General features: G+C 37.6%; 2 protein-coding genes and 1 long non-coding RNA gene across 6 annotated transcripts; 2 read left to right on the plus strand and 1 right to left on the minus strand.

Moving 5' to 3' along the window:
• Nucleotides 1-922: 922 nt before the first annotated feature.
• Nucleotides 923-4,001, plus strand: LOC139784709 (replication termination factor 2). The gene is made up of 3 exons (XM_071723904.1): nt 923-1,378; nt 2,960-3,343; nt 3,428-4,001. Exons 1-3 carry the CDS (start codon nt 1,310-1,312, stop codon nt 3,824-3,826), a joined length of 852 nt encoding a protein of 283 aa, XP_071580005.1. The 5' UTR covers nt 923-1,309; the 3' UTR covers nt 3,827-4,001.
• Nucleotides 3,999-13,675, minus strand: S1p (membrane-bound transcription factor site-1 protease). Of its 4 annotated transcripts, none has more exons than XM_071723896.1 (13): nt 13,417-13,675; nt 12,364-13,165; nt 11,878-12,219; nt 11,615-11,799; nt 7,381-7,678; nt 7,118-7,269; nt 6,629-6,909; nt 6,449-6,551; nt 6,077-6,335; nt 5,700-5,974; nt 5,345-5,634; nt 4,891-5,164; nt 3,999-4,555 (listed from the first exon to the last, which is right to left on the minus strand). In XM_071723896.1, exons 2-13 carry the CDS (start codon nt 12,904-12,906, stop codon nt 4,195-4,197), a joined length of 3,363 nt encoding a protein of 1,120 aa, XP_071579997.1. In that variant the 5' UTR covers nt 12,907-13,165; nt 13,417-13,675; the 3' UTR covers nt 3,999-4,194. The 4 variants fall into 4 exon arrangements, with proteins under 4 accessions (XP_071579997.1, XP_071579998.1, XP_071579996.1 ...); XM_071723897.1 differs by having other exon boundaries at nt 12,364-12,424; nt 13,417-13,672; XM_071723895.1 differs by having other exon boundaries at nt 12,364-13,675.
• A 462-nt stretch (nt 13,676-14,137) lies between these two features.
• On the plus strand, nt 14,138-16,116 carry LOC139784710 (uncharacterized). Its single transcript, XR_011721643.1, has 3 exons — nt 14,138-14,601; nt 15,027-15,343; nt 15,434-16,116. It is a non-coding gene; the product is annotated as an uncharacterized lncRNA (long non-coding RNA).
• Nucleotides 16,117-16,373: the final 257 nt, after the last annotated feature.

Raw genomic sequence — 16,373 nt, forward strand, 5'->3', positions numbered from 1 at the left:
AATAGCATTTCGTGCCTCACCTCGAAAATAATAGCGAAAATAGCGCGAGTGATGACGTCACGCTGCCTTTACAGTGACGTCATCATCGTATATCACAGCGCCACAAAGCGTCTCCTCGAACAGTTTTGGACGATAATTGTGCTAATAGCGTGCTCCCCGAATGCACCCAATATGTATGTATGTACAGCTTATCCTCCTCCTCTCTCTCTATTACTACGTTTACGCGAGCTTTACTTCTGTAGTAACTTACGATAATTCCTTCGCGTAAACAGGATTTTCCTTCGCGTAAACGGGATTTTGTAGTAACTTACGATAATTTACTCCGCGTAAACGAGTGAATCATCGTAAGTTACTACAGAAGCAGAGCTCTGACAGAAGTAACGCTCGCGTAAACGTAGTATAAATCCTATATGCTCGCTGTAATTATTATTTTGCATATGGTAGAAAGGACAGGAGCGAAACTGATTGCAAGCCGCTTTTGTATGTTTGTATGTGCACATGTATACACGCTGCTGTACCAAATGTGCGCTATGTGCGGGATTTGAATATATCACGTGACTCTAATGTATGTATGTACATATGGGATCCAGGAAGCGAGAAATGTTGAGAATTGACACGTTGAGAATTCTTGCGTAGTATTTCCAAATAAAAAGATATTTGCTTAAAATAACACTATACAAATCACTTCAGCACACTTCGAAAATACTCGAAGTTAAGTCCACCCCTTTCCCTTGACAGTTAATAAATAGCCGTAAAATGAATGTAATACGAAATCTAGTCATGCGCCTGCGCACAAGCCTGCATCGTTTTACGGCTGTTTATTAACTGTCAAGGGAAAGGGGTAGCCTTAACCTCAACTCGGAGTATTTTCGAAGTGTGCTGAAGTGATCTGTAGTGTTATTTTAAGCATATATCTTTTTATTTGGAAATACTACGCAAGAATTTTCAACGTGTCATTTCTCGCTTCTGACGTCGCATTCCAACATGGCCGCGACGAGTACCCAGGAGCCTTAAAATTTCTTGAAAACGATCCGACATGACTCGCATCGCTTTATTTTGCCCACCCTGTATACGCCGCCATTTCTCTTTCATTCGCGTCGTGGTCATCGTGGACGTGGACGTGTTTAGTTTGTTGCAGTTTCATGCAGTTTGTTGTGTTCCCGGTGTCACCCAGTGTTCTGTAACATCTTGTTTGGTTTGTTTGTCGTCTTGCGTTTGCTTCCGTTGGAATCAAGAAACAAGAGGAATATATATTTATATATAATATAAAATATATCGAGATATTTGTGGCAAAGTGTGAAGTGTCATCATGGGTTGCGACGGTGGCACTATTCCTCGCAGAGACGAGCTCGTTAGAGTGAAAAAGAAACCGGAGCAGGTAGGATTCGAAAGTCTATTATAGGCGATTTTTGGCGTGACTCTGGTATAAGCAACCAAAGCTGTATCAAACTGCACCAGCACCAATAGCAACCATCGATAGCAACTTTGGTACATGTATCAAACCATACCAAACAATATCTATAACCTCAATCGGAGAAGTTCGATTTTTTTATTGGAATTGCTGATTATTGGGTATTTGAGCTGGTGCACACTGATGCCGTAAGTTAGAGTGAAACAAAATATACTTGTCTCACTCTAATTTATTGCACCAGTTCAGTCTAGTTCAGCCAGTGCATCTAAAAGAAACAGACGGATCGTTTTATTTTCATTGCTTTTATTAGTTGCTTTCCATTTACATCAAATGGAAAGCACCTATTATATCTCGGGTGATTTTCGGTAAATCTGAAGGAAAGTGAATTCCTCATCAATTTGGCTGAAATTTAACATATTGTGTATTTTGGTGCGTAAAACACGAATGTGAAAGATTTTCTTTCATTTTTGTTTTGTTATTCTGCGATCTTGAATATTATATTATGTGAAATTAATTGGGTGCCTTTTTTCACAAAATTCAAGATTTATTCACAAAAATCAAATACAGGTTTAATATTGTGAAATAATCTCCATTATTTTATATAACTTTGCCTCATTTATCGGGCAGCTCACAAGAATATCCTCATAGAAGAAACTTGACGGTTTTGAATCGATATGAAGTCTTTGAGATTTTTTCAGACCTCTTTAATTATCTTGAAATGTGTATTAACCAGGTGACGTTGAAGCAAACAGGTGGAACAGATTGTAATCTGACGGGGCTAGGTCTGATGAATAATCTGAATGAGGGATAATTTCCTAGCCCAAAGCATAGATGACATCCTTCGTCCTCTTGCGGCATAGTCGAGCGTTGTGCTGCAAAATGATTCACCTAATTTCAAAAACTCTGATACTTTTTGCATGTTTTATGAGTCAGTTAGAACAAATAATTTCCATGGCTTCAACAGCATTCTTTTTTAATTGTAATGTGAAAAAATGCAGTGTCTCAAATACTGCTTTCGACGTCATCGTGTTCATTGCTGTTTCATGAGATTTTGTTGTCTGTGCCGCCAAAACATATGGTGTTTTGAAAACATAAAGGTCCACACTTGGGTCCACACTTGCAAATCATGAAAGGGCAAAAAATGTTTAATCTCAAAACTTTATATTATAAAATATCTCGAATGTAAAGGCACCAGATTAATTTATACATCTAATATTCATATAGAAGTCAATGTTGTTTATTTAATCACTTTCTTTTTTGTCTATACTTGTACAATGATCTACATTTAGAAGAAGACAAAGTTTAATATTGTATTATATAATTATTGACGGAACGTAAATAATTTTATGCTTGCTTCTTTTAAAGTAATTGCGTAACTACTTTTAAAGTGCTTTTAATAAATAACTTTTTTGAATTATGTATATTTGTTTTTATACTTAATGACCTTAATAATTTACCTATTTATAAAATTTATCTATTTATAAAATCTAGTAATCTATCTGTAGTAATTAATTAAATATTTATGCGTTTGCGTATAATTGTTTACAGAAAGACAAGGAAGCGGAGTTAGCTTTCAAGTGGAGGCACTGTACGATACGGCAGTTGCCATTGCAACCACCGATAGTAGGTTGCAGCTTGGGTCGTCTGTACAGCAAAGAATCTGTGCTGGAAGGTCTTTTGGATCGCAATACTCTTCCAGAATCTGCTGTACACATCAAGAACTCGAAGGATGTGAGGAATCTTAATTTGACACCAAACCCAGCATTCAATGGCGACAAGGCTGAGAAAGGAGATGGTTACAACGACGGAGGCAAAAGCCCATATATTTGTCCAGTTATTGGTTTGGAAATGAACGGGAAATATAAATTCTGTTTCTTATGGTCGTGCGGCTGCGTAATGAGCGAACGTGCTCTCAAAGAAGTAAAGAGTACAGTAAGTAAAATATCCGGTATTTATATAGCAGAAATAAATACCGACGGAATTTAAAGTTTAACAAGAAAATGTTGAATTTCACAGTTATGTCACAAATGTCAGCAATCGTTCGAGGAGACGGACATAGTCATATTAAATGCGGAAGGTGACGATCTGGATCTCATGAAGGAGCGAGCGGTACTCAGGAAAGCTAGTCAAAAGAAATCGAAAAAGAAGAAGTTAGATGATGATGTACCAGCAGAAGAGAAGAAGACAGACGAAGTGTCCAAGAAGAAGATGAAGAAGGAGGACAAAGTAATCCCTAAATTGAACAACAATCACAAGGAGGCCGATGATCCTGCTTATAAAAAAGCTAAAAGCGATTATAGCGTCGCAAAGGATCCTAAAGCGTCGGAAGTTTTCAAAAGCATTTTTACCACTCATAAAACTGCTACGGAGCAAGATAGAGCACACTGGGTTACTTATAATCCATTTTATAATTGATGTACCTAAAGTAGAGCTAGAAATTATTTCTTCAAAGAGAGGAAAAAATGTAAAAAGCAAAATGTTTAATATCATGTTATCTCATTAGGTCTAATATGTAGTTTAATAATAATCTAGGTTTAATATTATATTATCTCGTTTGGTTAAAAAAATAAAGGCAATAGATAGCATGTGATTTTTTTATATCAAAATAATTTATTTGTATAATCTACAAATTCATATGTCATATTGTATGTTTTAAAGGCACATAATATCTAATTTGCATATAAATGTCTTGGAATTTAAATATACCCAATTTCCTAAAAAAATTACCTTAACTATACATTTTATGTACAATACACAGTAATGGTTCGTGCAAAATTATCAAGTTACATTTGCGCAGGTATCCTTCGCACAACTAATGCTCGAATGGCTCTAAATATTCTGAGTATAATACGTTTCCTGCGCGAATGTCTGTTCAATCCCAAATGATTATACAAATACACGAAAGCTATCACTATAATAACTATTAATATTACGTATTTCCATTGGTATACGATTATTTGTTCATCTCCCTGATTTTCTTTCGTATCATAAGCCAAAATGTCTGTATCGAGATTTTGCAACGTAGGGATACTAGCTCCACCAACTCGTCTCTTAAGCCACAAAGTGTCTGTATCCTGTACTACTGAATTTGCCGCGCTCATGGTATCTCCTATAGAGAGCAGCTTCTGAGGCTTGTAAAGTTCTCTGTAAAAAAAGAAGAGATGAAAAAGGGAATATTCAAGTAGTTTACAAAACCTAGAAACGATTAATAATAATGAAACAAAGATATAATCTGCTTGAACACTTTACACGAGAGCCATCAGCCGTTTTTAGCTGACTTCTGATTATTCAGTCCTTCATCATAATTATAGGACAATTGGGGATGCAATTTTAAAACGTCAGACTAGATATCTTGATAATTTTCCTCTGGCATGCATTTACTTTTCCGAAATCAAGATAGGAACAAGAAAAGAATTGGACAGGTTTACGAAATGTTTGGAATAGGATTGGTATTTATATATGCATGTAAAATTACTTACATTGGCACAGATTCATTAACTGGTACAGGCACGGCATATACAGGGGTGATACATAATGGAAGAGATCTGAAACTGCCTGCTGGCTCATTAGTCATTAGTACTTTACTGTGACGACTAAAATGATTTTCTTTCATTCGACGTGGTAATTCTCCAGTCTCTATACTACTAGTGGTTTTAACAGTCTTGTGCTTCCTCTGATTTTCATCCATGAAAACAGTAGGTACGTAACCTGTCGTTGTGTATTCTAAGATAGCATCGAGCATCCAAAAACAGGCTAAATATGAATAACAATACATTTTAGTAAATAATATCCAAACCATAAAATTGTGTAATTCAAAGATTACCAAATTTTTCAGAAAGAAACAAAAGATTTGAAATATCGTGTAATGTAAAATATTGTTTATCAATATTTAAAATATTGTGTCATTAACATCTCTTTCTTGTAACAACATACCTTTTTGTAAATGGCTGTCATCGATACAATTTGAATCTCCATAAACAACGAGTCTACCAGACGTACTCGTCTGCTCTTTGACATCGTCATTCTGTTTTTCGTCATTCTGATCTGCTTGATCAACTTCGTTATTAATGTTGTCATTATGTGTCATTTCAACATTTTTCTCACTAGTCACTTGTAAAAGTCCGAGTATCGGTACAAGCTTAGGTATCCCTGATTCTTTTTCCAAAAGTTCTTGACCTTGGTCATATAACTCTGCATACAGAACGATTCCGCCTTTTGGAAATCTGAACAAATATAAAATCTGCTGTATACAATCTAAACCAGTTTTCCCGCGCGCAAAATATTTTACCTAGTTAGTGTAGTGCCAGACGCGAATATGACTGGCGCATGCTGGCCAAGAGTGAACTGACCGTTTCGTACTTCGTCGCCAAATGCCACACCCCAATTAGGATAAAGCAGATCGTTTATAGCTGGAATATTGGCACCTCCCGTCTCAGGTATCCACCATCGACGGGTATTCTCGTCATAAAACTTTATTTTTCGCATGACTGCTGTATTGTACCAGTCTGCAAATACAATTACTGATAAACCGTCCTCTTCCACATCGTGTTTTAGCTTTACCACCTGTGGTTGAAACCAATTTATCATTTATAGGCATTTTAGGCAAGGTCGACATTTATATAGGCGGTAGGAACTAGCATAATCTTGTGAGACATAAACGCATACTTCTTCAGGGAAAAATTCCTCTTCCGTATCTACGATAAGCAGGGTCCCGTAATGTCTCGCGTCGAAACAAGTGAACGGATAGCCAAGCACTTCAAGATAATATCCGGCATTACGTAAATGTTGATACATGTCTTTAAAGTTTGTATGTATATGATCTCCGTTCCAGTCGAGAGGATCGTTCTTTACCCGCAAGTCATCTCTAGGAAAATATCCGGGTGGATATCGCAAGTTATGGTACTGATCCCACAAAATACGTTTACTGAAGAGATAATAAAAGATATAAATAATCTTATTAAATATCCACGCAAACATATGTCAGTACATTACGTTCAAAAGTAACGATTATCTAACACATTGTATACTTTTACTCACTGCCTAGGAGGTGTGGGTATGACTTTTGCCTGCAATGGGAGTGTTATTGTTGATTGCCGTGGTTTACCTGCGCCATCGCTCTCAACCGTGAGTGAGATATGACCTGTACGAAAATGTAATGCGTGAAATGTCTGCTATAATACAAATTGATCTACCAGAGAAACGGAATTATATTCAAACCTTGTGCGATGCCCTGCCAATCGTGGGATGTCGATGGGACTGTTATAGCAACTGCTAACCAACCGGACCATGGCCACAAGACATCACTGTGCGTTATCGCCACATCAATATGTTCACCATTGCCATTACCGGCATACGGATGCCAGGTAAGATTTACTACATTTCCAGCCACACCCAAACCATTTATTATAGTTACATTGACTATTGTGGGCATACCGGTATGATATATAGCTTGAGTACAGTACGGCCACATATATTGACACTCCGTCAAATCTATGTAACTAATCATTAACAGAAGCAAAACATTAATTACTGCATCATGTAAACAAGATTTGATCTATTACGATTATGTTATTACATATATATTATAAACAATAGTTAATGCTAATGAATCGATAGAATTAATTAATCAAGCAGATACAATCAAGATCAATAGACAAGATTAAACGGTATTTTTTTATATAGGAAGAAAAGTAAAGAAAAGTTTACCTTGGATGGAGCGTAACAGTAGGAGTATATGACTCTAAGAGATGAAATGCCCGCAAGAGATCTAATTTTCCTGCGCCTTGCTCGAACATACCAATCCCAGGTAAGCGACGGGCTGAATTCAGTAACACTTGTTTCATACTTGCCGGTGTTACCTTACATACATTTATTATTACTTATTAAGCATAAAACGCAATAAAATTCTATTTTCCTATAATATTCTGTAGAATTATATTTCTATTGGCGCATAAAGAATCGATAATTACCTTCTCTTTATTAATTTTAGATACATTTGTATCTACAAATGCACTAGCTAATAGCGCTACCGCGCCGGCAACGACAGGACTAGAAACGGAGGTACCAGAGAGACTTCTACATCCATTCTCCAAAGCGGACCCTCTTACTCCTGATCCATATATGACTAGGTCAGGTTTGATTCTACCGTATCCATAAGGTAATTCCCACGTGGTCATGCCGCGCGAAGAGAACCTTGCTATTTGATCGTCCCAATTGATGCCTCCTACACCAATCACATCCATTTGATCGGCAGGATTATTTAAAGTGCTGTGCAAACGAAATACCATGACGTACAAACACAAACTAATCAGACTTATAGTTCTTCTAGATACACGGGAGTTGAAAGGAACAGCTCAAACTTTAAAGTGCATACAATACTTGCTAAACTAATTGTAAGTAAAATGTGCTTAATTAATACGAGTTGAAAGAGTTATCATTTTGAAGATATATGTATATATGTATATACAGGGTGTTTTCTAACATGTGGGACCCACTTCAGCAGTGGATAGGAGACACAAAAAAAACAATGAAAAAAGTTCATATGTATAAGTCCCACAAGGTTGGGTAGTGTCTAGTTAAAAAGATAAAAGTTAAGTTAAAAAGTTAAATATTTTTAACTTAACTTAGTTACATTTTAGACTTTTAACTTTTAACTTAATTTAGTTACATTTTATCGGTAACTATTAACTTTTAATTTAACTTTCTTGAAGTAAACCATGCCATAAATAAAGGCGTCGCGAGATGCCTGCCTACAACTCTACATTTATAGTATAGGACCTTGATTCTCGAACTCAACTGTGAATTTGTTTACATACGAAACGGCCCAATACTGCGCCAGTACTGGTTGTTGCAGTTCGGGTACTGGCGTAGTACTAGCAACACTACTGGCGCGGTACTGGCGCCAGTACCGGATGATAACTTGGGCCCAATACTGGCAGACAGTACTGGCCCAGCCGTTGTCTACTGGTACTGCCCCAGTACAGGATTTATGATCGGTTTAATACTGCGCCAATACTGGTTGCCAGGTGCCAGATTTCTGATACAATGCTACGTGCCAGTATCGAGCCAGTATCGAGCCGACACTGATTTCCGATATTCACCCGACATAAAAAAAATTATTTATTTTGAAATTGTATTACTATTTTTTAACTAAATTTATTTCTTAAGATGCAGTCTATGATTATAAATATTTTATCGTATTTGAAAAACACACTTACCTTGGTGGAATTCGAACTCGGGACCTCGGGACCTCTGGATCGTGAGCCAACTGCCTTACATGGTAGACTACTTCTTAATTTGATGTAAGTGTTATATACAATCTACATATGTCATAACCAGCGCAAATATATAATTTTTCAAAAATTATCTTAAGAAACAAATTCAGTTTAAAAAGAGTAATAAAATTTTGAATTGGATATATGATATAATATTTCTTAATGTCGGGTGAATGTCAGAAACCAGTGCCGGCTTATTACGAAATTTTGTGTTCGTAAATATATTTATAAAGTTAAAACATCCTTATCAAATCCTTACAAGGGCCTCATTACACAAAAATAAGAAAAACCTTTCTTATGGCATCCTTAATAAATAATGATCGGGACCTCATCCGGTTAGCCCTAATAAATAAGTATTTATGAAGTTAAAATATCCTTATCAAATCTTTACAAGGGTCTTACTAGACAAAAATAAGGAAACCTTTCTTATGGCATCCCTAATAACTAATGATCGGCGCCTTATGTTATGTAAGGCTATCCCTAACAAATTTTTACACGGGTGGCTGATAGAACCTTGGCCGGCAATTGACTGCCGTAGCATCGGCCAAGCGTTGGTCTTCATTGTAATGCCAGATTATTCTATATAGGTAGGCAGCCAGTTATTTGCCAGTGATGGCTCAGTACTGTCTGGCAGAATATTGGGCGACGTACGGCTGCCAACCATCGGCCAAGCGTTGGTCTTCATTGTAATGCCAGATTATTCTATATAGGTAGGCAGTCAGTTATTTGCCAGTGATGGCCCAGTACTGTCTGACAGAATGTTGGGCGACGTACGGCTGCCAACCATCGGCCAAGTGTTGGTCTTTGTTGTAATCCCGGATTATTCTATATAGGTAGGCAGTCAGTTATTTGCCAGTGATGGCCCAGTACTGTCTGACAGAATGTTGGGCGACGTACGGCTGCCAACCATTGGCCAAGCGTTGGTCTTCATTGTAATGCCAGATTATTCTATATAGGTAGGCAGTCAGTTATTTGCCAGTGATGGCCCAGTACTGTCTGACAGAATGTTGGGTGACGTACGGCTGCCAACCATCGGCCAAGTGTTGGTCTTTGTTGTAATCCCGGATTATTCTATATAGGTAGGCAGTCAGTTATTTGCCAGTGATGGCCCAGTACTGTCTGACAGAATGTTGGGCGACGTACAGCTGCCAACCATCGGCCAAGTGTTGGTGTCCGTTGTAATGCCGGATTATTCTATATAGGTAGGCAGCCAGTTATTTGCCAGTGATGGCCCAGTACTGTCTGACAGAATGTTGGGCGACGTACGGCTGCCAACCATCGGCCAAGTGTTGGTCTTCGTTGTAATGCCGGATTATTCTATATAGGTAGGCAGCCAGTTATTTGCCAGTGATGGCCCAGCACTGGCTGATAGAACCTTGGCCGACAATTGACTGCCGTAGCATTGGCCAAGCGTTGGTTTCATTGTAACATCTGGCAACTCCTATATGGGGGGTCATATTCCGTGTAGTGTGATTGGTTGTATGCTTCTAGAAGAATTGACCAATCACAAAGCTCAGAATGCCCCATTTCGTATACGCTAGTCGCAGCACTATTACTTATCTCCGTGAACGCACTAAACGCAGTATAGTCGATCTGGCCACTGGCTTCCACCTCTTTACAACAAACGCTATATTTAATAACACGCTGGACCAGAACCGAAACGAAAACGTGATTATAATTGATCATATCATTCAACATATCGACTGATACATTTGCGACGGAAAAAGATTTCCCTCAGGCACTCAAACGTGCTTTTATACAATATAATAGGAGGACTCGTTTCCTCCTGCACTGAACAACCGTTCAACAATGAGCTGAAGATGGTATCGAGGTATTATATTGTATAAAAGCACGTTTGAGTGCCTGAGGGAAATCTTTTTCCGTCGCAAATGTATCAGTCGATATGTTGAATGATATGATCAGTTATAATCACGTTTTCGTTTCGGTTCTGGTCCAGCGTGGCGACAAAAAAATTTAACTTTTAACTTTTTAATTACTAATTATTATTAACTTAACTTTTAATTCAATTAATTTCATTATGGATTAACTTGTATCTTAACTAAGTTAAATTTTCAAGGCTGTTAACTTTAACTTAACTTAGTTAAAAAAAAAGTTAACTTACCCAACCTTGAAGTCCCACATGTTAGGAAACACACAATATAAAGAAGTGATTTCCGATTCTGTAGCGGGATTCTGTAACTCGTTACCGACAGTTTCGGTATCGTTGCGCAGGTATTATATATGGTAAAAAAAAAGCTGCGCAACAATACCGAAACTGTCGTTAAGGGGATCCTGCAGCCGTATGATTTACCGACATTATCGTTTTTCGATGGATCTTTTAATTGGCTTTATAGAATTGCAAAAATCTTTTACAGAATTAAAGTCCGCACAAAAATCTAGAGTAACAAACGCGATTTTATATCAAAAACACCAAAAAATTAAAAATATTACTTATTTGGGCACATACAGCTGTCACCTAACGACAATATTTGTTTAAAACAAAAATTCTGCAGTTTATACATACATAATGTTTATCATCTGCCCTTGGGAAAACATGTAGGAATAATATCGTGCAAGTAGAAGTAAGATTCAATGCGTACAAAAAAAGATCCATCGAAAAATTATTTTAGTAATGCAAATACGGATGCAGAATGACAAGAAGAGCAGCAACAGTAGTTGCCGAATCTTGCAAGAGATGGCGAGCAATCAAACAAGGACAGATGTCATTTCGTTAGACAAAGACAGATATAGGGAAAACAAAATTAGAAAGGTTGACATTATCGACATCGAGGAAGTTCGCCTGTCACTGCAGGATCCCCTTAAGGAGAGTTATAGAATCCTGCATCTGATAATAAAAAACTGAAAAGTCCTCCTAAATTCTTTCTTTTTCAAATAAACTACATGAAAATTGTAATATTATTTTACTTACCCGTATAAAGGTCCGTCATTGCCAATTGCAGACACCATAATGATACCATTAGCTGTAACCTCCCACACTTTATCGACGAACGGCTGGTCCATAAAATCTGGACCGCCAATGCTCAGATTTAACACTGTCACCTTGCGAAATATGGCATGATTGAATGCATCCAAGAACCATGAGGTATAAGACACCTATTACATTTCAGATAATATAAATTTTTTTAAGTGATAAAATTACAAGTAAAAAGAAAGCACAAAGAACGGAGATACCTGAGCATTTGTGAAAACGCGAAAAATATGAAGATCCGCATCTGGAGCAAAACCAAAACAATCTCTAGAGGATGACGCGATAACGCCAGCTACAAACGTCCCGTGGCCTAGGCTATCCTCTCGAGTATTTTCATTCGTCCAATTTATCCTCTCTTTGATATTCTTAAAATGTGGATGACTAGCGGCAAGCCCAGTGTCGAATATCGCTACTTTTATATATTTCCCAGTAATACCCTTTTTCCACAAGACATTAGCTTCAAGTAAAGACGTAATTTGTTTCGGTATAGCTCTTAATAATTTTCGAGATGTATGTCGGTTTGTTGATTGCCCAGGCTGAACATTCTGAAATTAAGTATTTTTTTCTTAACAACAGCCTTAGATACATTTCAGTATCGAACAATATAACTGTTCAATACTGAAAATTCATCGATTTATAGCTACATTGATTTTATGACATTTCAAAATTTTGACAATTTGCAAACTTACATGATCATTGATTCTTCTTTTAGGGTTCTTATATGCTAATACATCAGAATCGCTTGATGTTCTATTGATAAATTTTAAAGTTCTACGTATAAGTCTTTGCGGTGACACAGTCTTTACAAGTGGATGATTACTTAAAGCCCTAAGCCCTTCATACTTATCCGTCTCTTTTAAGTGTATAATATCAAAATCGCTAGGATACACAGATGCTGCATTGTTGCGCAATATGATCTTCCAGTTCTCAATGTTAGACGAGTTTAAAGCAGCTCTTATATAATTTTCTCGTGTACATGCTCTATAGTAACCATTGAATTTGATTATATATTCATTTTCGACTACACTAGAAGAAAATGCGACTTGAACTTCTTGAGTATCGTGACAGGATGGGCCTAAAGACACATGTGTTTTACACAGTGGAGATTCTGCGATACAATCATTATCGTCATGTTTTTCAGAGCTGCTGTTTGGATAATTACGGCTCGATCCATAAAGAACGCAGAGCGAAAGTAACAAGGAGACATATAGTAAACATGTGTGTAGCTTCATACTATTGATTCTGACTGAGAACTATGCTTCATACTTAGCCAAGGATGTAGCAGGCACTAAGCTAAGATGTGAAAATATTTTCGAGTGACAAGAGCAACTTTTCCTTTTCTTTTTTTAAATACAAGAATGCTCCTCACTTCTTCGATCACATACTTCTTGTATTCATGTGATGGAGAATTGGTAGTTTTTGTAATCAGCTCGTGGCGTGGTTTTGAAATTGAGTCTTTGGATCAATTAGTTCGAGCGGTTCAAAATGACCCTGAAAGCAGCCACGATCGCTTGTTAGGCCTCTTTATGAACATTCATCACATTCTAACCTCAACAGACGGCTTTCGCAGAAAAATGATTTAAAGTATTTCGGATAATTTACAGAGCGCATTTTAATTGCGAGCTATTTTATGTCGTTGAGGGACTGCTTTGACAACGTATCGATGTAGATAATTCACATTTGGACACAGCTTGGACACAGTTTAATATATGAAATGTGTATGTATGTATGTATGTACATACATTGTATACATAACCTAGCCTAGGGTCTGTTTCTTTTAGCTGCACTGGCTGAATTTGGTGGAAGCACATAAAATTGCAGGAGCCATAGGCAGAATGCAGAAGCCATAGCGCATGCGCTATGGTATTACTTATCTGCCCATGGCAAAATGGCAGATATCAAAGCGCATGCGCTATGGTTTCTGCATTCTGCCCATGGCTTCTGAATTTCCAATCTACGGCTGCGTTCGGGGAGCGCGCTATTAGCGCTATTTGCTTATTCTATCCTTGTTCTACACTTGATGAGCGATAAAGATAGAATGATGCAATAGCGCTAATAGCGTGCTCCCCGAACGCAGCCTACATAAAAATACATAAAGCCCCTTGCACAATGCCAGGCAACAGGCAATAGGAACAGGGAATAGAAATCAGAAATCATGTATAAATGCAGAATAAACAGTGACACAGGCAATAGACACAGAGTTTCCATCACGTTGGAAATTCTGTGCCTATTGCCTGTTGCCAACCAATCATAGTATTCGAATTTTTTAGGTTGTAATTAACGATTTTTTGGTTATTTCCTGTTCCTATTGCCTGTTGCCTGGCATTGTGCAAGGGGCTTAATGCATAGCCAAGGTCGGTAAATGGCGCGTCGGTAGCGACGCTACATAAGGTCTTCCGACGGCCGCCATTTTGGATCCAGTGACTGTGTATTAGTGCACGTCGTACAATAGTTGTTACTGTGGCTACGGTCAACGTGACGCTACAAATGCTTTGGAGCGTTCTTCTTCTCCTTCTTTCTTCATTGAAAGAAAAGAGAAGAGGAATGCTTCGAAGCATTTGTAGCGTCACGTTGACCGTAGCCTGTGTGCGTAGTTCGCCATTCGCGCTGATGGTGTACGCTGAGCGTTGTGGTCGCCATTTGGATCCAAATAGCTCGAAGTGCAGCGGAAGACTATAGGCCAATTCCTTTTAGTGACACAAGTCGACACAAGTGTCGTTCTGTCTTTGTTATTCATTGAATGCCAAGAAGGATAGAACGATGTTTGTGTCGACTTGTGTCACTAAAAGGAATTGGCCCCTTATGTAGCGCGCCATTTACCGACCTTGTGCATAGCCATGGGCATAAGGCATAACTAATTGTAGCCGGTAGAAAAGTAATTCGCATTTTTAAAGAGAATTAAGAACAATGAACGGATTTATTAACACGTAAGTATTCTCATTATTTAATTATAAACGTAATGAAAATACGAACAATGACCGTATATAATTATTAGTGTGAATTGTCTCAGTTTCGTAAACATAGTGTTTTGAGGTTAATTTGATTTTGTGTGCAAATTTCTGAAATTGTAATTTATTGCAAAATAAACGCATCTTCTCATAATTTTCAGTTAGTTTTATATACAGTTTAGGTGTAAAAATTCATTATTAAAACACTCTTGATTTGGTTAATTTTCTCGAATAATACTTTATTATTTTTTATGTATCATTGAATATTTTTTACTCATTTTGATATTTGATGTTTGCGCTGTTTGGCCATTCTTTAACGTTTTTGCAATTAGTTCATACAATTCTGAATGTGATTTTAATTCGAGAAGACTGCATTAGATTGAATTACATGAGTCTTTTCACAGAAATGGATGATTTCGATTTGTTGTTAATTGCTCTGGTCAACATGGGAGCATTTTTGGTGCAACGTCGTAGGATCAACCGTGAACGTCATCGTCGCCGTCGGCGTGTCTGGGTACGACCAATTAACACAAGGAGAAGACAGCAAGGAGCGTTTTAACTATCTTTTTCAAGAGATAAAAACAGATGAGCAAATGTTCCACAAGTATACACGCATGACACTGCCAACATTCCAGCACTTGATGGACATTGTTAATCCAAGCTTAATGAAACGAAGTCCACGGGCACTTGAACCAGAGCAAAGAGTTGCTTTAACATTGCGGTATATGTTCAGATTACTCGTAGTCTAACAATACATATGTGTAAAAACAGTTTGGCAATTAATATCATAATATTGATAATGATGTTACAGATTTCTGATTGGAGACAAAGTTCCAGCAGTTGCTTTTGCCTATCGTGTTGGTCTATCAACAGTACATAAAATAATTAAAGAGACGTGTGACGTATTTGGAAGATTTCTTGGTCCTATCTATCTACGAGCTCCTTCGAGAGAAGAATATTTACAAATTGCTGAGGGTTTTTTGGAAATTATGGAATTTCCCACATTGCTTGGGGGCACTTGACGGAAAACACGTCGATGCTCAATGTCCCCCTAATTCTGGTACGCTGTACTTTAATTATCACAAACGATACAGCATCGTACTTTTGGCTGTGTGATCACAATTATAAATTTACTTTGGTCGATATTGGTCAATGGGGAAGAACTGTGATGCGGGAATTTATGGAAACAGCGACTTGAATGTGATGAATGAGATGCTGGATATTCCAGAAGGAACCAGTTGCTTAAGCGGAACCGATATACAAGTGCCTTATTTTTTTATTGGAGATGAAGCATTTCCAATTGAAAAGCATTTGATGCGGCCATATTCTGGACGGTATTTGGGGGAACGCAAAAACATATTTAATTATAGACTTTCGCGAGCCCGGCGTATAATAGAAAATACATTTGGAATTTTGGTAAAAAAGTGGAGTATTTATAACAGACCGATCGCTGCGATTTCTGAAAATATCAATAAATATATTTTGGCAACTGTATGTTTGCACAATTTCTTAAGAATTTATTATAAATTTTTAAGAGCCAAAATGAAAAATTTGGCTCTGTACCGGGTTGCGGCTGATCTTACTGATTAAAACGAGTATAAGTTTAATGAGATTTGTTAAGGGTCGACAGGAGTCACGGCCGAACTCCGAATTGATATTGGAGACCTCGCGCGGTGACAATGCGAAACTTCGTTTCAGTGTTGCCAACGTCGAGAAAACACACACCATTGAATTGCTCACGCGGACGCACG

This window comes from Temnothorax nylanderi, unplaced genomic scaffold, assembly GCF_030848795.1.
Source record: "Temnothorax nylanderi isolate EJ_2023f unplaced genomic scaffold, tnyl_v1.0 TNYL_tig0664_pilon, whole genome shotgun sequence".
Taxonomy (NCBI): domain Eukaryota; kingdom Metazoa; phylum Arthropoda; class Insecta; order Hymenoptera; family Formicidae; genus Temnothorax; species Temnothorax nylanderi.

What these genes read in the sequence shown, in the direction of transcription:
- LOC139784709 (XM_071723904.1), top strand. Translation starts at nt 1,310, where the DNA reads ATGGGTTGCGACGGTGGCACTATTCCTCGCAGAGACGAGCTCGTTAGA. An exon ending in TGAAAAAGAAACCGGAGCAG is followed by an intron (nt 1,379 to 2,959) that starts GTAGGATTCGAA and finishes AATTGTTTACAG; the next exon opens with AAAGACAAGGAAGCGGAGTT. An exon ending in TCAAAGAAGTAAAGAGTACA is followed by an intron (nt 3,344 to 3,427) that starts GTAAGTAAAATA and finishes TGAATTTCACAG; the next exon opens with TTATGTCACAAATGTCAGCA.
- S1p (XM_071723896.1), bottom strand. Translation starts at nt 12,906, where the DNA reads ATGAAGCTACACACATGTTTACTATATGTCTCCTTGTTACTTTCGCTC. An exon ending in AATGACGGACCTTTATACGG is followed by an intron (nt 7,679 to 11,614) that starts GTAAGTAAAATA and finishes TCGTTTGCACAG; the next exon opens with CACTTTAAATAATCCTGCCG. An exon ending in AGGAATTTTTCCCTGAAGAA is followed by an intron (nt 5,975 to 6,076) that starts GTATGCGTTTAT and finishes TTTCAACCACAG; the next exon opens with GTGGTAAAGCTAAAACACGA.